This window comes from Capra hircus, chromosome 3 (genome assembly GCF_001704415.2).
Source record: "Capra hircus breed San Clemente chromosome 3, ASM170441v1, whole genome shotgun sequence".
Taxonomy (NCBI): Eukaryota; Metazoa; Chordata; class Mammalia; order Artiodactyla; family Bovidae; genus Capra; species Capra hircus.
The window spans coordinates 39,530,331-39,554,650 of NC_030810.1; the positions used below are offsets into that span (position 1 = coordinate 39,530,331).

The 24,320-nt window shown below is 41.3% G+C and overlaps 1 protein-coding gene across 1 annotated transcript in view; it reads left to right on the forward strand.

Moving 5' to 3' along the window:
- The window catches only part of ROR1 (receptor tyrosine kinase like orphan receptor 1), a 457,516-nt gene that overhangs the window by 415,089 nt on the left and 18,107 nt on the right, over nucleotides 1–24,320 (forward strand). The window contains exons 5-8 of the mRNA XM_018045108.1: nucleotides 1,997–2,124; nucleotides 4,225–4,542; nucleotides 6,552–6,797; nucleotides 23,374–23,585. Coding sequence (XP_017900597.1) covers nucleotides 1,997–2,124; nucleotides 4,225–4,542; nucleotides 6,552–6,797; nucleotides 23,374–23,585 — 904 coding nt within the window. The remainder of the gene's footprint in view (nucleotides 1–1,996; nucleotides 2,125–4,224; nucleotides 4,543–6,551; nucleotides 6,798–23,373; nucleotides 23,586–24,320) is intronic.

The window sequence follows — 24,320 nt, forward strand, 5'->3', positions numbered from 1 at the left end:
GTAGCACTTTTTTAAAGCTTTTACACAGTTTGATAGGATCCTCATGACTTTGGTTCAGCAGTAAAGAATCCACCTGCCAATGCAGGAGACACAGGTTCTATCTCTGGGTCAGAAAGATCCCCTGGAGAAGGAAATGGCAAACCACTCCAGTATTCTTGCCTGGGAAATATTATGCACAGAGAAGTCTGGCAGGCTAGTCTACAGGGATGTGAAGGGACATGGCTTAGCAACTAAACAACAAACAGCAACCTGACTTTGACCTATAGGGTTGGGAGGTCAATTATTATCTTCATCTTATAGATAAGAAAACCATAGCTCAGAGGATTTGAGAGGTTGCCTAAGGATAAGAAAGTAAAAGTGTTAGTCGCTCAATGATGTCTAACTCTTTGCAACCCCATAGACTGTAGCTCACCAGGCTCCTCTGTGCATGGTATTTCCCAGGCAAGAATACTGAGTGGGTTGCCATTTCCTCCTCCAGGGGATCTTCCCGACTCAGGGATCGAACCCAGGTCTCCTGTACTGCAGGCAGATTCTTTACTGTCATAGCCACCAGGGAATCACACCTAAGGATAAGCAGATGTTAAATCCAGCAGGAGAATTTGTTCTCCTGACTTTTGCTCTAAAGTATTTTAACTTAGAAGAAACCAAAGAGGAAAAAAAATGGCACTTCTTTCAGGCAAGATGTTGCTTTCAGCCAGGTTAACAGAGGAGGAGCATCCAGGGCAGAAGTCAGACCATAAGCCTGGCAGGTAGCCTTCTGCTTGGCTGTAGTTTGCCTTTCAGAACCATATTGATATCTTGTACTCTGGTGTCTTATGCTTATCATAGGCCCAAGTGGGAGATTTTGGCTTCTGTCCTTTCAAGCTGAACCTGCCTTCTTGGGTCCTAATCTCCAGCCTTGGATCTCTGGCCATTTACTCCGCAGTCACTAATCACACTACTTTCTGGTATCCCCTTCTTCAGAATGGGGCTTCCCTCATAACTCAGTTGGTAAAGAATCCGCCTGGGATGCAGGAGACCCTGGTTCAATTCCTGGGTCAGGAAGATCCGCTGGAGAAGGCATAGGCTACCCACTGCAGTATTCTTAGGCTTCCCTTGTGGCTCAACTGGTAAAGAATCTGCCTGCAATGCGGGAGACCTGGGTTAGATCCCTGGGTTGGGAAGATCCCCTAGAGAAGCGAAAGGCTACCCACTCCAGTATTCTGGCCTGGAGAATTCCATGGACTAAGTCCATGGGGCTGAAAATAGTCGGACACAACTGAGCGACTTTCACTTTATCTTCAGAATAAAATCTGTGCCCTCCCTTTTATTATTATAACTTGAGACAATATTTTTTTAAGATTTTGTTTTGTTTTAGCAACTTATGAAAGCAAGTTTCCATTGACATTTTCTCTGGATTTCCTGGGCCTTGGTGACTGATCTGAGATTGCCCAGTCCACGGTTTACCATGGACACTCTGCAGGGTGGGGGTGATGGGTCTCAAGCAGGAGCCGTGTAACGGGACTGCCCTCTGCTTTCCTCCCCGCGGCACCCAGCTTCTCACCCCGTGGAGCTTCCCAGTTGACATATCAGTCTGAGTAGGTCTTGGGGTAATGCGCCCACCCCTTTGTAGCAAATGAAACAGAAATAATCTGTGCTTAAAAAACAAAAAAACTGTAGAACATGTGCCCAGATTTCCAACTCATTTCCTCTTTACTCTTACAACTACATCATCCTCCAGCCCACCACCAGCTGCGAAAATAAAAGTGTTTTCTCCCACATTTAAGGATGATTTTGTGCTTCAGGATGATATTTCTAGAGGTGAAGGAAACTTGACCAATGTGACCAACAGATGTTTTAAGCGATGGATGGAACTGAGGAGGAAGCCGGAGTCCTTAACCCAGTCTTGAGGATACTGTGCCCGACTGCGCCCCCTAGTGACTGTCTGGGGCATCGCGCAGTCAGCGCCAACTGCGTGTGTGTCCTGCTCCAGTTTACGTATGTGCTCTGTTTTCAGAGATGAGTATGAAGAAGATGGATTCTGTCAGCCGTACCGGGGGATTGCCTGTGCAAGATTTATTGGCAACCGCACTGTCTACATGGAGTCTTTGCACATGCAAGGGGAAATAGAAAATCAGATCACAGGTTGGTAGCAATGAAATTATATTTATACTTTGCATAACAGTTTTTCTCCCCAGAAGTTTTATTGAGCCCTTCTCTTGACAAAGGATTAGTCAAGGCATAGGGGTTAGGAACGGGGCCATAAAGAAGCCAGAGATATAATCTCCGTTCTGAAATTTACATTAGAATAATTTATTAAAGGTTGCCCTTGGAGGAAAAGGAGGCTTTGAGAAGTCTCACTTTCATTCAAACACTCAATAAATATTATTGAGTGCTTTTGGCATACCAGGACCTGGGCTGGGCATGGACGATGTGATGGTGTGAGGAATAAGCCAGGTATGTCTCTGCCCTCACAGAGTTTACTGTTTGGAAATAACATTGTGTCTACTGAAAGGGGATGAATTTAGAGTTAGAATTCTGGATACGAATCCCAATTTGCCATTAGTGTGACTTTGAAGAAAAGCTTACTCTCCATGGAAATCTCTTTCTTCATCTGTGAAGTGAGTGAGGAGGTGAGATGATCATGGGTCTACTCCTGCTCTAGCTTTCTCTATTCACCCTTCACGTTTCTGAATTGAAAGGATCTTTTTAATGGAAATCAAATACTGAAGCACTGCCTAGCACATACAAGGTAGGTGGTGTTGGCCACTGTGCACAATTTTGTATACTTTGTTCGGATGGTTACAGCAGCCTGTGTCTCTCCCTTTGGTGTCGTTATTATGCCTTGGTGCCCTGTACATTAAATGCATTAAAGTGGCTTTTCTGAAATTCTAATAAGGTTTCCAACGTTAGCACTGAAAATAGAAGACACCCCATTGCATCTGATATATTTTAGTATATGTCCCAAATGTTGACCTGGAATTCAGATGCCCTGTAGTTTAGCTGGCAACCCTATGATTTAAGAGAGGCAAGAACAAACCCAAGACACATAGAATAGCCAACGGCCCAGAAACTATGTCCCAAGAGGAATCTGAGGGAACCAAGAGGAATCTGAGGGAACGAAGAGGGGGCCAGGGGAATTATTTAATGTGAAGAAGCAACTATAGGAAGATGTATTTGCCAGTTGCTAAATCTCTCAGGCTTTCAAGAGGAAAGTCCGTGAAATTCCAGAGAAGCAAGACTGGTAGGGGGAACCTATAAAAGATACATTTCAACTTAATAAAACATCACTTGAACATACTTTTTACTAGGTATTCACAAAAATAAATGGAAGTTCTGATATAAATATATAAATATTTGGTCACCCATTTATAATAATCCTCTCTTGGACATTTTCAATAGATATCAGCTTACTGGAGAGTGTTACAGTTTTTTCTTTTTAGAAAAAAATCCATCTAACTTTGATTAACCCAGCATTTTCCAAACTTGTTTAGCTATGGAACCCCAGTTCCTCAGACACTATTAACATTCTACATAATTAATGTTCTGAGGAACATGCTTTGGGAACCAGTATACCATAAACTTCACAGGCTGCGTTGTGAGTATAAGCTCCTTGTCAGTAGACGTGTGCAAAGGCTGGTATGGGGATAAGAGATTAGGCAAAGCAACCACTGATATTCTACAATATACATTGGACAACTGAGTTGTGCTCTTTGAGAACTTTCAAATGAGTTGCCTCATGTTCAGAAGATGGGATCAAAAGTCTTCAAATTATAAGGAAATTAAACCACTTACCCAAGGTCATCCAACAACTAAGACACAGAACTAAATAAATCCTGTGATTGAGTTCAGCCACTGTATAAAGCAAGTTCTGCCCTGCAGCTGTCAAATGTTTTAGAAGCCTTACAAAACTAATAAAAAGTACCGGATGAAACACAAAGTTCTGTTGCTTTGTAGTAAAAATGAAAAATATATTGTACTTTAACCTAATTAATTCTTTTTATTAGGAAACAGTACATATGTAACTTAATCCTGTTTTTTTAAACTTTGTAGTCAAAATTATTTTTTTCAAGTCAGTGAAAGTAAGCTGCTTAGACATCTGAAATGAATCTCCTTGTCCTGGCCTTGTCTGCCTGAGTATAGCAGATTCCTTCCAGTGTGTGTTTGCATCTGATGTCTGTTGACTGGATAGCCAGGGGAGATAAACGCTGCCTCTGGGAGTTAATGACTGCGTTTGTCTTCCAGCTGCCTTCACGATGATCGGCACCTCCAGTCACTTATCTGATAAGTGCTCTCAGTTCGCCATTCCTTCCCTGTGTCACTACGCCTTCCCATACTGTGATGAAACCTCGTCGGTCCCAAAGCCCAGGGACTTGTGTCGTGATGAATGTGAAATCCTGGAAAACGTCCTGTGTCAAACAGAGTACATTTTTGCGAGATCAAATCCCATGATACTGATGAGGCTGAAACTGCCGAACTGTGAAGATCTCCCCCAGCCCGAGAGTCCCGAAGCTGCAAACTGTATCCGGATTGGAATTCCCATGGCGGATCCCATCAATAAAAGTAGGTGGTAGCCCCTGACCTTCTGTGCTGCCTCAGGGGCCAGCAGCCCCGGGAAAACTGGACCTTGATCCTCAGTAATAATTTGTGTTGGTAGTCAGATTACTTCCCAGTGGTCCAGATACCATGTGGGGGCTGAGTTTCCAGTGGGTAAAATGCAGTGCCATTCTTCAAAAAGTTACTTGAAGATGACAATTTAAAAATATGGCTGCTGGTTCCTTAATGACTTAAAAATAGAATTACTATATGTCCCAGTAATGCCACTCCTGGATATAGGCCCAAAAGAATTAAAAAAGGGTGTTCAAAAAACACTTGTACAGAAAGGTTCATAACAGTTCTATTCAACGTAGCTAAAAGGTGGAAGCAACCCAAATGTCCATCAGTGGGTAAGTAGATGAATGCATTCTGGCATATCCACATAACGAAATATTGCATGCTGTATGCTAGGTCACTTCAGTCGTGTCTGACTCTGTGAGACCCCATGGACTGTAGACTGCCAGGCTCCTCTGTCCGTGGGATTCTTCAGGCAAGAATACTGAAATGGTTTGCCATGCCCTCCTCCAAGGGATCTTCCCCAATGAAATATTGTTTATCCATAAAAAAAGTAAAATCCTGTTACATGCTATAATATGGCTGAACCTTAAAAAGACTGTTATAGAAAGAAGTCAGACACCATTGTATGAGTTTATTTATATACAACATCCAGAGTGGACAATTCCATGGAGATAGAAAGCAGATTGCCAGCTGTAGGGACTAGGGGAGAGTGTGGAGTGAATGCTTAATGAACATAGGGTTTCCTTTGGGGCTGATGTATGTGTTCTAGGATGAGATAGTAGTTAAGGTTGCCCAATATCTTGAATGTTCTAAATACATTAATGGTAAATTGCGTTCTATTATACCACTATCTATCTATCTATCTATATGGGAATTTGCCTCCATCCTCTCACTGCCAACAAACAAAAGACTGTTTTCTGTGCATTTCCCATCCATCTATATTACACTTTACTGACTGGTAATGTTTTTGTTTCCTTTTGATAGTTAACTCTTTTATTAGTTAAATAAGTTAGTGCACCTAAAATGCTTAGAACTATGCTTAACATATAATAGCAATACCATCATTATTACTATTATTACTCTCATCTTGTCATTACCCCTCCAGATTTCACTTTATTTCAGCTTAATTGATTTTTGCCATGGTTTCAAGCATCAAATCCCGGAAGGAGGATTTAATAGGACCTGCTTGTTGAAGATGTCCAGTGTATCAGCACAGCGATGGCCAAACTCCTGTCAGAAACCCCTAGTGCACTGCTACTAAGGAACATCTTCTGAGGACTACATTCTTTATCCCATGACCTATCCATCTATCTCGGAGAAGGCAATGGCACCCCACTCCAGTACTCTTGCCTGGAAAATCCCATGGACAGAGGAGCCTGGTAGGCTGCAGTCCATGGGGTCACTAAGAGTCAGACATGACTGAGTGACTTCACTTTCACTTTGCACTTTCATGCATTGGAGAAGGAAATGGCAACCCACTCCAGTGTTCTTGCCTAGAGAATCCCAGGGATGGTGGAGCCTGGTGGGCTGCTGTCTATGGAGTCGCACAGAGTCGGACATAACTGAAGTGACTTAGCAGCAGCAGCATCCATCTATCTCATGTCTAAGGTCACCAAGCAGAAATGGAAAGAGCAGTCCCTGAACCATTCACTAGGTGATTGCTCCTGTGCCCCCGGATCCTGCCCCAGTTCTGATTTTCTTCTGTGTTCCATATCAAGAGTAATTGTGGAGACTGGTTTCCTTCCTCAAGCATAAGCTCTAAATCCTCCCAGCAGGGTCACTTCAAGGTCTGCTCTGTGTCCCAGCCCAGCATGCGGGAGACTGCCACGTGGCCCCGGCCAGTGGGGAAGCCTCGGCCGTGGGGGTAACTGCACGTCTTCCCTCCAGAAACCGCTGGCCAGGAGCTCTAGCACTGTCTCTGTTTCTCACAGTTTGGGCTCTTCTTTCATGTATTTCAGATCACAAGTGCTATAACAGCACAGGCGTGGACTACCGGGGCACCGTCAGTGTGACCAAATCAGGGCGCCAGTGCCAGCCCTGGAATTCCCAGTATCCCCACACGCACACCTTCACCGCCCTCCGCTTCCCAGAGCTGAATGGAGGACACTCCTACTGCCGCAACCCGGGGAATCAGAAGGAAGCGCCCTGGTGCTTCACCTTGGATGAAAACTATAAGTTTGACCTGTGCGACATCCCAGCATGTGGTAAATACTATCACTGCCTTTCATGGTTTCAGTCACTTTGAAACAGTGGTCCCCAACCTTTTTGGCACCAGGGACCAGTTTTGTGGAAGACAGGTTTTCCACAGTCCAGGCGATGGGGGGATGGTTTTGGGATGATTCAAGGGCATTACATTTATTGTGTACTTTATTTCTATTCTTATTACATCAGCTTCTCCTCAGAGCATCAGGCATTAGATCCCAGAGATTAGAGACCCCTGCTTTAAAAGATCCCAGCTCTATGCCCCTTCCCTTAGGAGAATCATATAAGGGGCCAAAGGAGGTTGATAATGTTTGTTTGATCTCTAACTCTGTTTCTAGGATAGATAAATTTTGCCGTCTGAGCAGAAAATACCTTTTTGGGTACCAAAGCACACTCTCAAGGAGGAAACTGCTTTTATTCCTGGGGCCATTGCATTAGTGGGTATAACAGGCACCATCTCTCTGGAAGTACAGGAGAAGCAGCTTATCACAATCATTCATGAAGTGAGATGTTACCCACGATGGTCCATGTCCAAGTGTACCTTTTTTAGCACAACAGGTGTATTGGAAGCAGAAAGGGAACCGTTTTTTCTGTGTCCTTGAGAAAACCCACAGGAGAGGATGAATCTATAGCCAGTACTCAGGGATCCAGGGCAACCTGTGGATAAACTGTGTCCTTTGCCTCATCCTTTTATACTGCAGAAGTATAGGAAGAAAATGAAATTTCTGAATCAGTTTGTTCCTTTTTCTAGAAAATGTTTGGAGGGTAAGAGAAAGAGAATGAAAATGTTGGTGACACTGGGAGTTTCGGATGATTTTTTAACGATTTGTCTTCCTGATTATAGTTCTCATAAATAACATCACTTGAGTTTCCCAGGCATGGGGGAGCATCAGGAAGTCATAGGAAAGCCACTCCAGTAAAATGGAAATAATAATGATTTACGTTCAGGGTTTCTTAAGAGAATAAGTAAGTTGTTAACTGAAAAACTCTATGATATCTGGAAGATAGTAACTGTTTAATAAATATTTTCTTGTATAATTTTTATGTAGTCAGTATATATATAAAGAGGAACTAATTATAATTAGTATGTAATATACACATATAGAGGGCTTCCCCAGTAGCTCAGCGGTAATGAATCTGCCTGCAATGCAAGAGACCTGGGTTTGATCCCTGAGTAGAGAAGATCCCCTGGAGGAGGGCATGGCAACCCACTCCAGCATGCTTGCCTGGAGAGTCCCATGGACAGAGGAGCCTGGCGGGCTACAGTCCATAGAGTCACAAAGAGTCAGACATGACTGCAGCAACGGAGCACGCGTGCGTACACGTATCGGAGGCTTCCCAGATGGCTCTAGTAGTGAAGAACCCACTTGCCAGTGCAGGAGGCACAAGATATACAGGTTCGATCCCTGGGTTGGGAAGATCCCCTGGAGGAGGGCATGGCAGCCTACTCCAGTATTCCTGCCTGGAGAATCCCATGGTTAGAGGAGCCTGGCGGGCTACAGCCCATGGGGTCTCAAAGAGTCAGACACAACTGAAGCGACTGTGCACCTACGTGCTCACTACACATACAGAGAGATGCTTGTTCTCAGCAGATACTGGTTGAGCCTGTTGTGGAGTAGGGAGGTTGAAAAAGGAAAAACTGTGATTCATATTACAATCGCAATGCAGTGTGTGTGATACAGTAGAAGTGAGCACAAATGCTGTGAAGCAAAGAACAGGAAGCTGAAATATACTACAGAGATCATTAGGGGAAAGTAGCAAAAATATTGAAAGAATTCTCAGTGATGAAAATTGGGGAAACTATTATGCTACAGTTTCATTCTTACATGTTATCTGTTACGCCATATCGTCTTCCCTTGCAAAATGGTTTTAGGGATGGTTCAACATGCTCAGTTTGAAAAAGAGGTAACCAGACCTTTTTTATGTCACTAGGCTTTAAAATGCCTTCATATGCAGTATAAAGAACAAATTAGGACATTAACTCTTCCAGAGCCACCATTGGAAACTTCAAAGAAAATTATTCTGTATTTTTTAAATGATGAGCACTTAAAATTTATGGTTTTCCCACATGCTATATTCAGCATGAAAAGGAGAGTTATAATCACTTACTTAATTGCTCCATCTCTTCTCCTACATCAGGTAGGTGTGAAAATCTGCCAGAGAGCCAGAGAAAATAGCAACAATTACTGAGCACGTCTCATGTGCCAGGCATCATTCTTGAGGTTTCCAAGGCTTTATTTATACTCACCCTCTCCCTGAGACAGAGACAGGTATTATTAACCCTTCCCTGGTGGCTCAGATGGTAAAGAATCTGCCTGCAATGGGGCGAGACCTGGGTTCTATCCCTGGGTTGGGAAGATCCTCTGGAGGAGGGCATGGTGACCCACTCCTATATTCTTGCCTGGAGAATCCCCATGGACAGAGGAGCCTGGCGGTCTATAGTCCATAGGGTCGCAAAGAGTCAGACACGATTGAGTGACTGAGCACAGCACATAGTGCTCATGATGAAACTGAGGCTCAGACAACAACAGAGTTACCCCACTTGTCTGTCTGACTCATCTTTCTGCTACTCCACTGTGCTGTCTTAGGAGACTGATCTGTGTCCTTAAGGAAACCAAATGAATGATTTTAAGGAAAAAAAATGCATTGTTCACTTGACTCCAGGTGAACACCATTGTCCTGTGGGTGACTTTTGACCCAGAATTTCCAACTGCAATCCTCATCTGAAGTAGGGAAATACACAGACATAGGGAACAGATATGTGGTAGCCAAGGGGGAGAGGGAGATAGGAGGGAAGGATTTGGAGTTTGGGATTAATGGATGCAAACTAGTATATATTGGCTGGATAAACAGCAAAGTCCTACTGTATAGCACAGGTTACTATGTTCAGTATCCAATGAAAAGAAGATACACATGTATTAACTGAGTCCCTTTCTCTCAGCAACAGTATAAACCAACTATTCTGGAATACAATTTTTAAAAATAAAAAAGAAATAGGGAGATAATTTACTCATGAGCTGGAAGATTTGTTGATAATTGGGTTCAAGCTTTATTACAATTAGTTTAAGTCAAGACTTGATACCTAGAAAGTACTGATTTTCATTTCAGCAGCATTCGCTAGGCAATCAGACCAAAAACACTCTCTGAGGGATGAAAAAAACCCTCGAGCAGTCTTTCAGACCTTAGACAGAGAGAGAAAGGCCACCTATATTATCTACCATGTGCCTGCATGGTGCTTTGTGCTTTACATCTTCATCTCCATTTAAAATTCATCACCACACTGTGGGACAGATGTTATTAACATATCCTACCACGGTATATGTCTAAATGAGATAACTCATAGCATTGGACCTTGAACACATCTATTTGCATATAGCTCCGACCAAACTCCAAGTTCGTGCTCTTTTCCCAGACACTCTGCTATTTCCCATTTAAAGATCTTTCAGAAATAAATAAAAGGATGACAATAGGCTCTCTGGATTTCAGTACACTGATTCCCATAACATGATATGACATCAACACTCGTTCCCTTGCTAATGAAGAAATCCATCACAGTGCTTCTCAGTATATTACTATAGTATTAATCAGTTCAGTGATGTCGGAAACCCTAAGATACTTCTTTCTGAATATCAATCTGCAGAATTCTGAGGACTGGTTAATTCTAGTCACGTGAGAGAGAAATTTAGATGACAGGTAAATCTACAGATGACAAGCCAGTTTTCACCACTTATAATAATAATTTCTTTAAAAGAACATTTTCATTTCATTTTGAGAGAAAACAGTTCCTTTTGAATTCTTCAGGCCAAGCCACAAATACATCCATTAAAGGAACAGGGAATCCTTGACATGTGATCAATAAACAGCTGCTGAGAGGCTAGCGGCTCCCTAGGGTATGAATTACAAAAGAGAGTAGGTCGGCATCAGCTGTTGTTCCAAGATGAGGCTTCTTGTAATTGCCCCTCAATAGCCCACCTCTAACAAAGTAATCATACAGAATCCTACTTTTATAACATTTCTTTAGAGCATTTGCTTTTTTTCTCATTTCATCCTTAGAAAAATCATGAAAGATAAAGCAGGAATTTCCTGCCCTATTTTAACATATGAGACAGCCAAGGTCTAGGGAAGTGGTAGGACTTACCCAAGAACACAAATGAGTTAATAGAAACCAGGTCTCCTGGCTCTGGGGCCACTCACTCTTTGTTCTATACCAGCGGTTCTCAAACAGGGGAAGTTTTGCCTTCCAGGGAACATTTAGCAATATCTGGAGATATTTTGGTCATCACAACTGAGTGGGGTTGGGGAAAGCTTTGTTGCTGCTGTTTAGTCACTAAATTGTGTCTGACTCTTTGTGACCCCATGGACTGTATGTCGCCCACCAGGCTCCTCTGTCCATGGGATTTCCCAGGCGAGAATACTGGAGTGGGTCGCCATTTCCTTCTCCAGGGATCTTCCTGACCCAGGGATCGAACCTATGACTCCTGCATTGGCAGGCAGATTCTTTGACATTAAGTCACTGGGGAAGCCCGGGGGAATGCTACTAGCTTCTATCATGCAGAGGCCAGGGATTCTGCTCAACACCCCAGAATGTACAGAACAGCTCACACAAAGAATTATCCAGCCCAAAATGCCAGTAGTGCCAGGTGTGGGAAACTCTGAGACTGAATTAGATAGAATTACACAATTTAGACTATAGAATATAGTATATTGTATATACTGTATAAATTATATAATTTAAACTATAGAATAACAATATTAAACAGCAGTTACCAAACAGCCACTATATGAAGGGTTGTTTTTTTTTAATGTATTATCTCATGTATAGTAGCTCTATAACTGTATGAGTTGGGTTTTATTTTACCCAAGAAGAGAAAAATGAGACTTAGAGAAGTTAAATGACTTGTCCAAGGCCACACGATTAATAAGAAGTGGACCCAGGATTCAAAGCTATAGCCTATGTTGTAAATTCTATGATTTATGTATGTGTGTGTCTGTGTATATAAATAGGTAGGTGGATAGATGGATGGATAGATAGATTGATAGATTGGTGATAGAGATATGGAGGATATGGTGTAAGCTTGTGGGGCATATTTGCAATGAGTCCTTTTCCTCCTTCTCCAAGGGGATGGAATCTCATGGGAATGTTCCTGCATTCTTTAGTTAAGTCAAAGTTAAAGAGGTTTCAAAATCTCCATGGGGTTTCTCATTTTCCTACTGATATCTTTTGTTTTCATTTCAACTAAGTAAGGCTGAAAGAAGTATAGACCTAATTAAATGCAGAATGTGAGCATTTGTTATAGTTTCTAGAATAAAGGCATTTGAGAACAGTGTGCCCCAGATCGTTTTATCTGTGAACTTTTACTCTAAGACAGAACATAAAATTAAACACAACCAAATATGTCTGCTGTGAATTCTGGGAACTGGCTTAGCTAGGGCTGCGTGCATGAGCCCAGGCAGCGCCTGGAGAAGGGGAAAGAACAAAAGAAGTTTGAGCCAGACTTGAGCGCTCATCTTCCCTGTCTTTTCTTTCCTATCCCAGATATCCAGCAATTAGAACAGTTATTATTTATTCATTCACTTACTGAAACCAACGTATATATATTGAACTTCTACTATGCTTTAGATTTTATGAACAAGCCGTGCCCTCCTGCAGCTTACAGTCTAGTAGGAGAATCAGAGGGGCAAAGTACAAATCACTTTAAACACTGTCGTTCCCAGTGTTCCTGTGTGCTGTAGTGTGCTTTTCTGTGTGTGCTAATATTTGCTATTGGTTGAACACTGTGTGAAGTTCTTTACAATAGCACCTGGCCTATGACTTAGCTGATGCTCAATAAAATGTGTTGAGTTAACCCTCATAATAACCATGAGGTTAAAGGTATCACCTCCATTTTACTGATGGAGAAGCTGAGACAATGTTGTTTTTACCAAAGATATGATTGGGTCCACAGGATTCAAGGTCCAGCCTGTGTCCACCATGCTGCTGCTGCTGCTGCTTAAAGAACAAATTCTATCTTATTCAGAAGAATAAACATTCCTTTATCGTTTTCCTTTTCCCTTTGATCCTTATGAGCTCTCTAGGTCATCTTTTTTCTTAATCTTTGTCTGTTTATTTATTTATTTTTGTCCACGCTGGATCTTTGTTAATGTGTGGGCTTTTCTCTAATTGCGGCAAGCTGGGGGCTACTCTCTAGTTGCGGTAAACGGGCTTCTCATTGCGCTGGCTTCCCTTGTTGCTGAGCACAGGCTCTAGATATACGGGCTTCAGTAGTTGTGGCGCACGGACTTAGTTGCTCTATGGCATGTGAAATCTTCCTGGACTAGGGATCTAACCCAAATCCCCTGCACTGGCAGGTGGATTTATCCACCAAGTCACCAGGGAAATCCCGCTCTACGTCTTTGATTTTCTTACTTGAAGCTGCGCAGATGCAGGAATGGAGCCTCCAGCCATAAGACATCTACTCTGAGACCAGGGTGTTCAGGGCGTTCTTAGCCTCGGCCTGATAGGGACTAATTCCCCTGGCAGCTCCACACAGGCCTCACATCATCTGCCCTTTTCCCGTTAAGTCCTAAGTCTCCTCCCTTCCTGGCAGCCCTGGGTTCCCAGTCCTCAGAGTTGGCCATCTTCCCTGAGATCCTGCCTGCAAACCTTCATTTGCTACATTTTCACCTCTAGTCCCTGTGGCCACCTTCCAAGCCAAATACTGTGGACTGGGTGGAAACGAAGTCGAAAAAGAAACATTTGCCTGTGTTCTTTCCAACTGGTACCTAGGCACACCTCCCAACTCACAGTCTCACTGTAGCCCTTATCATTGCTGTTTTATGCAACTCGGAGAGGGAAACTGTGAAAAATGTCTATTTCTCTGGGAGCTCCTTTTGCATTGATCTGGCCATTTCCCTTGGTCCACATTTTCTGTCTTCCCAACTAATTAAGATCCCCTGTTTATTTCTTTCTTTGAATTGTAGTGAGGAGGCAGAACCTTGATTACATTCATGTTTTCATATTCAAACCTTAGCCCTTTATTTGGAGAAGGAAATGGCAACCCACTCCAGTATTCTTGCCTGGAGAATCCCAGGGACAGGGAAGCCTGGTGGGCAGCCGTCTTTGGGGTCACACAGAGTCGGACACGACTGAAGCGACTTAACAACAGTAACAGCAACAGCCCTTTATTTCCACCAGGATGAGTCTTGATTCTTCTGCTAGCCAGGCCAGAGTGTTTGAATCACTGCTAAATAAAGGTTTCTTCATCCACCAAAGAACCAGAGCTTCCAAACAGTGGTACGATTTTTACTCTTAAACCAGCTTCACCAAAGAGTACCCATTGATACAAAAAGTAGTGAGCCATTTGGCTCCATATGGAGTTTTCATACCTGGCCTGTTGCTTTTGTATTTCCTTTTAAGTCCTTGGCTTGCACCAGTTTGCCAAAGGGCACGTTGCCCAGTTCTGTGCCTGAAAAGCCCTGACTTGTCCCATAACCTTACAAACACCCATCCTGGGTTCTGCTTTGTCACAAACCATTTTCTCCAACGTGGTGGTTTACAGTTTGGGGCAAGGCAGATGTTTTCCAGATTGCGAACACTGCAGTTTTTAACTCACTCTGTCAGCAGCCTTCTCCCATATTTCATAGAAGACCTGTTGTAAGGCAATTTGTCTTTCAGCCATTTCTTGAAACTAAAATTGAACATTACAGTGGATTGGATGTTGGGGAGGGGGAGCAGAGGAAGGAATAGAGCACTGCTTTGCATAGTTTGAAGTTTTCCGGAAGAGTTATTTTTGTGCTCCAGAGATTTTCAAGATGTACTTTGGTCTCCAGTCTTTGTATATTTTCAGCAAAGTAAGGAACAATAGTTACCAAAAACTTATAACTGAGTCATGTTCACAAACATGTTTCAATATAAAATAATTTTCTCTAAAAGGATTTTTTAAATTTTATTGTCCTCAGTATATATTGAGTCGCTTACCTAGTGTGTCAGCTACTCTAGCAGTAAGCTTTTGGAGGCCCTTAACTCTTTGGGCCCACCTCCATGCCAATAGGAAGTGCTCCTTGTCATTTTGAACTTTGAGTGACAGAACTCTGCTGTAACACCATGGTGATTGTTGTTACTGGCTTTACATCAGTCAAGATTCTGGCAGGAAACAAAAAGCACAAGCAAGTAGACTAAGGAGAATTTTATAAAGATATGGTTTTTAAAGGTGTTGGCAGGATTAGGGTAAACCAATAAGGTGCAGGACCTTGGGCTAACAGGAGTGAAGCAATACCATTCTAGGCCTGGAGAGTCAATAAGAGTCGATTACCCCTCCCCATAGAGTACAGCCAAGGCTGAAGAGAGGGCTGTACAGCGTGTGCTGTGGCCTTTGGTAGAGGCAGGCAGGCAAGCCTCTGCAACCCAGCAGGAAGGGAGCCAGAGGAATAAACACACCAACCATACTCTTTCTTCTTGCCCTGGGGTTCTTTTTATCATGCTAGTGCCTCCCAAGAGCTGGACCTAACTGGAAGCCAGAGTCCCATTAATCCTGTGCATAGAAATCAGCCTCAGCATAGAGCTGGATAGAAAATGACTAAGACTAGATCCGGTGAGCTGAGGACACTTAAGGGAAGTATTCATCACTGGCTTCAAATCAGTTGCTTCATAACAGAGTCTAAAGTTCAGTGGGAGTCTAAGTAAGGTATGTCAACTTCGTTTATAAAATCAGAGCATCTTAAAGGAATATAGAAATCAAACAACTTCTGCCATGCCAGAGACCTGCAGAGACAAGGTAATCTCTCTAACCAAAGTTATGTGCTGGTTCCCCCTGTTCAAGTCTGCCTTTGTCTGCCAGAAGCTAAAACTTGTATGTGAAATCTCCTGATTTTTGTTTTTTTTTTCCTTTAATGTGAGCCACTACTTTAAATTGGGGGGAAATAAAAAGGTATTAAGGAACAAGTGTGTGTACTAGAACTGGTTTTGAACATCTGGTTTCATCTTTTACTGAAATTTTGAGACTTTTATTGCATCCTTCATTCAGTTTTTTTCTCCTTTGATCCAAAGAGCATATAGCTCCTCCCACCTTTCCTTACCAATCCTCCTCTCTGAGTGTTTCTTGCTCCTCCAGAATCCTTCTTAAAAAACATGACTCTTAGGGTTGAAACAATTTTTGACATCTTTTAACCAGAACAGACCAGAAGAGGACCATGATTCTTGACCAGTACTGCCGATGAAGGGTGTTTCATTGCTATCAGGGCCAGCTATGAACTTTTTTTCAGAAATTTAATCATGCTGTTGCTAGATCCAGCTGAGCTTTCAAGTCTTCACTAAAACTTATGAGTCTTCTTTTGTTTGTTTGTCTTTAGTTTGGTTATATCAAAAATTATTTAGTACATCTGTTGAATCATGGACTTCTCTAAGCAGGGCTTTCACCTAACTCCCAAGATATTATAAAATTTCCGCTGTTGGTTTGAGGGTCATTATTCTAACCTGTTGTGTATGAACCTTTAAAATTTTATTTCTGTAGTCAACTAATTATCTTTCTTAGATTCAGGCCATTTCAAGTTTGATAAACATGTCACCATCAAGTAATTGATGACAGTATTGAACAGGCAGGTCCTGTCAAGGATAGCCTTCTATAATTTGATCTTGTTTGCTGATTAACACTATTAGAGTATAGCCATGTGATGAAGTACAAATCCATCTATTGATATTATTGTCTAGTCCTCTATCTTTTGTCCATAAGGATATCATGAATCACTTGATCAAATGTTCTGCTAAAGTTTAGACATGTTTACCCTATCACGCCAAAATAATCCTATCAAAGAAGAAAGACATTCAATGTTATAGAACCTATTGGATTTTGGAATCTTTTTTTCTTAATCTTTTTTTTTTCTTAAATGTGAGCCACTATTTTAAATTGGGGGAAAATAAAAAGCTAGTAAGGAACAGGTGTCTGTACCAGAACTAGTTTTTAACATCTGGTGTGATCTCTTACTGAAATTTTAGGACTTTTATTGCATCCTTTATTCGGTTTTTTTCCCCTTTGATCCAAAGAGCATATAGCTCCTTAAAGATTAGCTCAACTAAAAAGTTAGCAAAGGACTTAAACATTCCTCCAAAGATGATATACAAATGGAAAACAAGCATTATAAGAATATGCTCAATCAGTCAGTTCAGTTGCTCAGTCGTGTCTGACTCTTTGCAACCCCATGATTCGCAGCATGCCAGGCCTCCCTGTCCATTACCAACTCCTGGAGTTTACTCAAACTCATGTCCATCGAATCAGTGATGCCATCCAGCCATCTCATTCTCTGTCATCCCCTTCTCCTCCTGCCCTCAATCCCTCCCAGCATCAGAGTCTTTTCCAATGAGTCAACTCTTCGCATGAGGTGGCCAAAGTATTGGAGTTTCAGCTTTAGCATCATTCCTTCCAAAGAAATCCCAGGGTTGATCTCCTTCAGAATGGACTGGTTGGATCTCCTTGCAGTCCAAGGGACTCTCAAGAGTCTTCTCCAACACCACAGTTCAAACGCATCAATTCTTTGGCGCTCAGCCTTCTTCACAGTCCAACTCTCACATCCATACATGGCCTCTGGAAAAACCATAGAGAATATAGCAAATATTAGCAAAGATGTGGAGAAATCAGGACCATTTTGCACTGCAGGTAGAAAGGCAAAAATGTTGCAGTAGTGACTATAGAAAACATATGGATGTTCCTCAGAAAGTTAAAAATAGAATGACCATATGATCCAGCAATCCCACTTTGAGTATACATCCAAAAGAACTGAAAGCAAGATCTCAAAAAGATATTTACACACCCATGTTCATTGCAGCATTGTTCACAATACCGAAAAGCAGAAAGCAAGTCAATGCCAACCAGTAGATGAATGGGTAAAAAAAAAAAATTTTAATGTGGTACTTACATATGACGGATCATGGTTCAGCCTTGAGAAAGAAGAAAGTCTTGTCACATGCAACAACATGGTTAAACCTTAAGGACATTATTCTGAGTAAAACAAGCCAACCGAAAGACAAATACCATATGAGTCCACTCACATGAAATATCTAAGTAGTCTAGTTCCTGGAAACAAAAGGTGGAATAATGGTTGCCAAGGTCTGGTAGGAGGGGGAAATGGAGAATTGCTTTCCAGTGAGTACAGAGTTTCTGTTTTGCAAAATGAAAAAATTCTGGAGATCTGTACAATAGTATGAATATACTTCACACTGTTGAAATGTACACTTCCAAATGGTTAGGATGGTAAATTTTCTTACATTTTTTTTTTAACCATGATTTTTAAGAAAAAAATTTTAATTTATAAGATTAGCCCAACTCTTTCCTTTTGTAGAAAACGTAGGCCCCAAGATTTAAAGAAACTTTTAGTGAACTTGTGTGGATTCCAGTTACTAAGGTTTTTCTCAAGTACTCACAGATGAGTTACTGCCCCTAACTTAACGTGGTTAAAACATTTTCCAAGGAGAAAAATGTTAATCACTGTATATGGGCTATTCAGAGTCTTTTAAAGAATTCATTTGAGAATACATAAGGCAATAGATCATCTCCTTAGTATTTCTATCATTAAGTCAGGAGAGCGAGTGGCTGGACCCAATGTGCCAACTGAAGGCCTATTTGCCACCTTTCCTCCTTCAGTTTCCAGGTACATGCTTAAATATCACCAGTGCAGGCCCCCATCTGCCACAGGCCCACTTATTTTGTAGTTTTCAAATAATAAATGGTGGCACCTCTGTTTGTTTTCTATGGTTTTTAAAATTTTTTCAGACAAGATCATAATTCAACTTGTTTAATTTCCTTTGAATTCTAAGGTTCTGTAAGACTTCTTCCCACCTTTGCCAGATTTAAGATCTGAGTACTTTCTTTTTTTAACTCAAAGTAATATCCCAGATGACGTTTCACTTCATAAAAGTACCTCTTGAATGAGAAATTGTGTTTACCTTGCTGTAAGCCCCAAGAGAAGAAAGAAGTATTTTCTCCATTATATTTAATTACTAATCAAAAGTATTGAATATCATTGTAAAAATAAAATAGGAATGTCAGATGTGAACTGTGATACCAAATTGTTGATTTTTAAAAGAAAACTAATCATGTAGTCCAGGCTAAATTGTTGGTTTCAAAATTCCCAAGTATTTAACTTGATGTAACTAATATGTGCATTTAACTTTTAAACAGTTATTCCAAAGTTTTAAAAATCTTTCCCATTCTAATTTTCAGCCAATTTTCTTTGCAGTGCCTCAGAGGTGTCTATTACCCTTTAAAATGAATAGTAAGAATAATGTCCATTGTTCTTATGTGATTCTTTTTAATAGTATAACTCCCACTAGATATTAGTCCTTACTTAAAAGGAATCTTGGAATCTTAACAAGAATGATGGAAAACAATTCCATATAGTATTTTAATTTTTATTAGTCATATAATTTAAAAAGCACAGAGGCATCGAAGACAGACTTACATTCCAACCCTGACTGCACCACTTCCTTTGTCGTTGTTCAGTCACTCAGTGGTGTCCAACTCTTTGCAACCCCATGGACTGTAGCACGCCAGGTCTCCCGGTCCTTCATCATCTCCCAGACCTTGTTCAAACTCATGTCCATTGAGTTGGTGATGCCATCCAACCATCTTGTCCTCTGTCAACCCCTTCTCCTCCTGCCTTCAATCTTGCAGGAGTCTTTTCTAATGAGTCAGCTCTTTGCATCAGGTGGCCAAAGTATTGGAGCTTCAGCTACAGCATCAGTCCTTCCAATGAGTATTCAGGGTTGATTTCCTTTAGGATTGACTGGCTTGATCTTGCAGATCAAGACTCTCAAGAGTCTTCTCCAACACCACAGTTCAAGCTTTGGCAAATTTATCCTTTCTCAGCCTCGGTTTCCCTGCATGTGAAATCAAGATAACCTGGACTTCCCTGTTGGTCCAGTGGTTAGGACTTTGCCTTCCAACGTGAGGGATTCAGGTTCAACCCCTGGTCAAGGAGCTAAGATCCCACATGCCTCTCGCCAAGAAGCCAAAACATTACAGAAGCAATAGTGTAACAAGTTCAAGAAAGACTTAAAAAAAAAAAATAGAAAGCAAGATAATCCAAAGTGCGGGGTTAAAATGAGGAATAAAAATGCTAGGACATTAGAAAGAAGTTGGGCAAACGTTAGTTTTCTAATTTTCCATGAGTAAGGTTAGTTGTTCTGTGGAATGTTTTTATATGAAGTTTTTTGAACCAGACGGTGACTCCCCTTCTAGCCAAGTGCAGAGAGCCGTGTGGGAAAGGAAGCGTGTAGTCAGTAAGACTTACAATGGGCCTGAATTTGTTTTCTGTCACTTCCAACATGACCACGTAGTGTTCTGCTTGATTATTTCACTTGGCAAGAAGACACTGTCCTTGTTTGCATATCCTCAGTGTAATCAGAGGGAGCCAAGTTTGACAATTTTTAAAGGATTTAGCTTCTTGAAGTTTGTTCTCCGGCAGACCTACACGGGGATTTGTCCCAGACCTCCCGTTTACAGTCAAAGGCGTTCCATGAATAATCTGATGTGGAGTGAGTACAGAATAGACTCCTTTGTTTGCCAGACAGGTGAGGGCCCTAGTTTCTCTTGTTGCTAAAAATGTGGCCAGAAAAATGACTAGCTTTACATTCGTGCTAAATTAACCTCATTCCTTTTGTAATCTTACCCTCAAAATGATTTCACTGAAAATCCAAGAATAACAAGAGGCACTTCCCCCCCAGGGGGTCTAGACTCTTGAAAGTGTTTTATAATGTTAATAATAATCACAGATGCAGTGGTTTATCTCTGGACTTTCTATCCTGATCCATTGCTTTACTGCAGAAATTAACAAAAAATTATAAGGCAAATTATGCTCCAAAAAAAATTAGTAATAATAATAAAAGTGTTAGTCGCTCAAGTCATGTCCAACTCTTTGCAACTCCATGGACTGTAGCTCACCAGGCTCCTCTGTCCATGGGATTTTCCAGGCAAGAATACTGGAGTGGGTTGCCATTTACTTTTCCAAATAATAATAATAACAGCATTGAATAACTACTCAGCAGTTTTCAGTTTTCCCAGACTCTTTGCTGACTATCCTCTCTCATATGAACTAAACAAGGTTGGCAGAGCAGGTATTATCCCCCTTGAATAATTGAGGTTAGAGAGGGGTTTCTGGCTTACTGTTATTTAGAATTTCCAGACTACAGCTTTTATTCCCTGAATCTTCCTACTCTAAAGGTGGAGGGTAAACATTATGTGATTGAGCTGTAACAGATACTAAAATAAATACTTTCCATATTTCTTCACTTGTGATTTATAACGGTTTTCTGAAATAGACCTATTTTACAGATGAGTTTGCTCAGAGAAGCCACGTGCCTACTCAGGTTTACACAGATAATGAAAAAGTCTGTCTTCAGAGATTTCTCACTCTAAAACCTATTCTCCTTTGTTGTGTAAAGTGGATAGATAGATAGATAAAGAGATATAGCCATTCCTTTCCCTCAGTCTGTCCACCCACCCACAAACATGCAGACATAGGTGTTACTACAACATCCAAAACCCAGTTTCCAACGACTAATATGATTAGAACAACCTTCAGAGATGCCTGGGTTTATGCTCACCTGCCACAGTGTACAAGCAGAGAGTTCAAAAGCATCATACCTGGCAAAGCTTCACCTTTCAGGCCTCCTTCCTTCCTACTTCCATGAAACAAGAGAAAACCTACACCAGGAAAATAGGTGCAAAACAACAGCCACTCTCAAATGACTGGCAGTCTAGTGTACTGGAGCAGGAGGTGTGAAGCAAGACCAGCTGGAGAGGAAACCGAGCTGTTGAATTGCTGGCTACATGTCTTTGGGCAAGTAAATTAACCACCCTGCCCCTCAGCTTCCTCATCTGTAAAAGCAAGGATGAGGATGGTGCTTATGCCATGGGGTTGGTGGTGAGGATAAAATGAATGAGTTATGAAAAGTGCTTGGAACAATACGTGGCCCATATCAATAATAATAACAGCTAACATGATTTTCTGCTGATAGAAAACACTCAACAAATATTAAAACTATAATTTTTATTATATTCAGTAAGCAGATTTCACCCTTCCCCCAGCTCCTCTAAGGGTTAACCCACAGATGACAGGTTTTAGTGCCCCTTTCTAACTTCTCGTGTTGAGTCTGTTTCTATGGAAAGTGTGACTAATTACTGCCATATCTCACTGAACAGCAGGTTCCCAAAGAAAGTGTGTGCAAGTAAAAGCTATGTATAGTATATTCTCACTTACATGTATTGAGGAAGCTTACTGCTTAAAGGGACTTTTAGGGTCTCTCCACCCCTTATCCCTACTTCCCTTGTAGCATTTCCAATAGCATATTGTAATTATCTTGTCTCTGTTTTCCTTCCCAGATCATGAACTCCTTAAGAGCAAAGCGCATGTTGTATTTCACTTTATATTCCCAGTACCTAGTGGAATGCTTGCCAGTAGTAACTTTTGTTTATTGACTAACTGAGCAAATGGAGGATGAGGGAATGGATGCATGGTTAATTCTTTTAAGTAAATAATCAACTCTCAAATTTATGTCAGTCTGACTTTTTCACACTTTGGATTTTCTTAAAACTAGACAGCTGATGAAGTTGTTGGTGATCAGGGTGCATCATTATGCAGCCCCTCTAATTACTGTCCCATAATGCTTGCATTTGTCCTACCAGTCAGGTCATTCATTAATTGAGTCTAACAATCAGACTCAAACCAAAAAGAGAAAAATATGTGTCCTTGTGTCCTTCTATACATATTATTTTGTATGTATTCTTTTATGTTATATTATTTTCCAAGCAATGCTAACAGTGGATATATCAGATTTCAAAAATATACTTCAAAGGGTTACCATTCATAATTATTGAGTTCATATGAAACTCTTTAAGAAGAATTCTTGGCTTTCAAAACAGTGTCAAGTTATACAGTGATGCTGTGAGAGAGGGAATTATAGACACCATCCAAAAACAGATACTTCACTTCTGTGGATGAGAAAGAGCAAGACACAGAGAGGTGAATGATTTGTTCAGGGCCACACAGCTCAGCAGAGATGGAGCGAGCCCTGACTTCTGGTCCTCATATTCTCAGGCTAGGGGCTTTGTGGTCCCTGGGGCCAGCATTCTTCGGTGATGTTGATTCTGGAAGATGCAGGACTGGCCCTGTATGTCCACGCCAGCCAAGACAAGGGCCCGATTCCTGGAATGCTACATTGTGGTTGATATGGGCTGGCAGCCAATGGAAGAAGACCCCTGTGGTCTACATTAACACTCCTGGATGTATACAGTCCATCCATGTGGCGTTTAACTTTTAAGGTGTTGGAGAAATGCAGGTCTGCTGCTAAACAGAGGTGACCCGCACACATGCGAAGTCTTCATAATGTCCCTCTGCAATTTTTAAACGTTTGAACTCTAAACTTTTCAACTTTAATAAATTACATTGAAAGTTTGATAGAAACAAATTGTAATAAGCAAGGGTTCTTTTTTCTCACAGAAGATTTGTGTGTATTAAAGAATAGGAGATCATTTTAAAGCTCTGCTATGTAATATTATTGATGTTATTTGAACTAGTATAACTTTTGCTCTTTTCCATTTCTACACCCAGATTCAAAGGATTCCAAGGAGAAGAATAAAATGGAAATCCTGTATATACTGGTGCCTAGTGTTGCCATCCCCCTGGCCATTGCCTTGCTCTTCTTCTTCATTTGTGTCTGTCGCAATAACCAGAAGTCATCGTCACCACCTGTTCAGAGGCAACCAAAACACGTCAGAGGTCAAAATGTAGAGATGTCAATGTTGAACGCGTATAAACCCAAGGTAAAACTGGCAGTCCTGAGCTGCACTTATTCTATAGACTTCACGTTAAAGCAAAGCTTATAACCCTCCCAAGCTGAGAAATCAAATGATGTAGAATCAGAAGCTGTGTTCGTACTAGAGTGCATTGTCAGCAGAAGCATGCGTCTCTAACTGTCCCAAGCAGATCGAGCATACGTTCATCAGTGTGACCACTTTGGGTTTGGATGATCACCTCACTGCCTTGCATAGAGTTTGCAATGGAAGGAACCCTTATGAGATCATCTCTACCAGCCCCTCAGGACTCAGAGTGTGAGCTATTTTTCTAAATTTTCAAAAAGGAAATCCCATATTCTTCCAATTAAACTGAAAAGAGCTGAACAGAGAGAGAGAGAAATCGAACACTGTTTACTAATTTTATTGTCAAAAAATCCTTTTACTTGCACAACAATGTGAATGTATTAACACTGCTGTACTGTACACTCAAATGGTCAATTTTGTTGTGTGTTTTTTACCACAGTTTAAAAAATCTATTTCGTGCCTAACCTAAATCCCTTTCTCTTTGGTTTCAATATATTTTAAGAGAAGTTTTGTCCTTCCTACAGTCTTTGAATGCTGTTTTATGATAGCCCTTAGCTTTCTCCTCTCCCGTGCTAAATCAATCCACTTCCTTTTAGTTTTTCCTCCACATCTTTCAACATTTGGGTTGCTCAAGGTCCTGGCAAGGAAACCAGGGTCACTGGCCCTTCCCTTAAATGG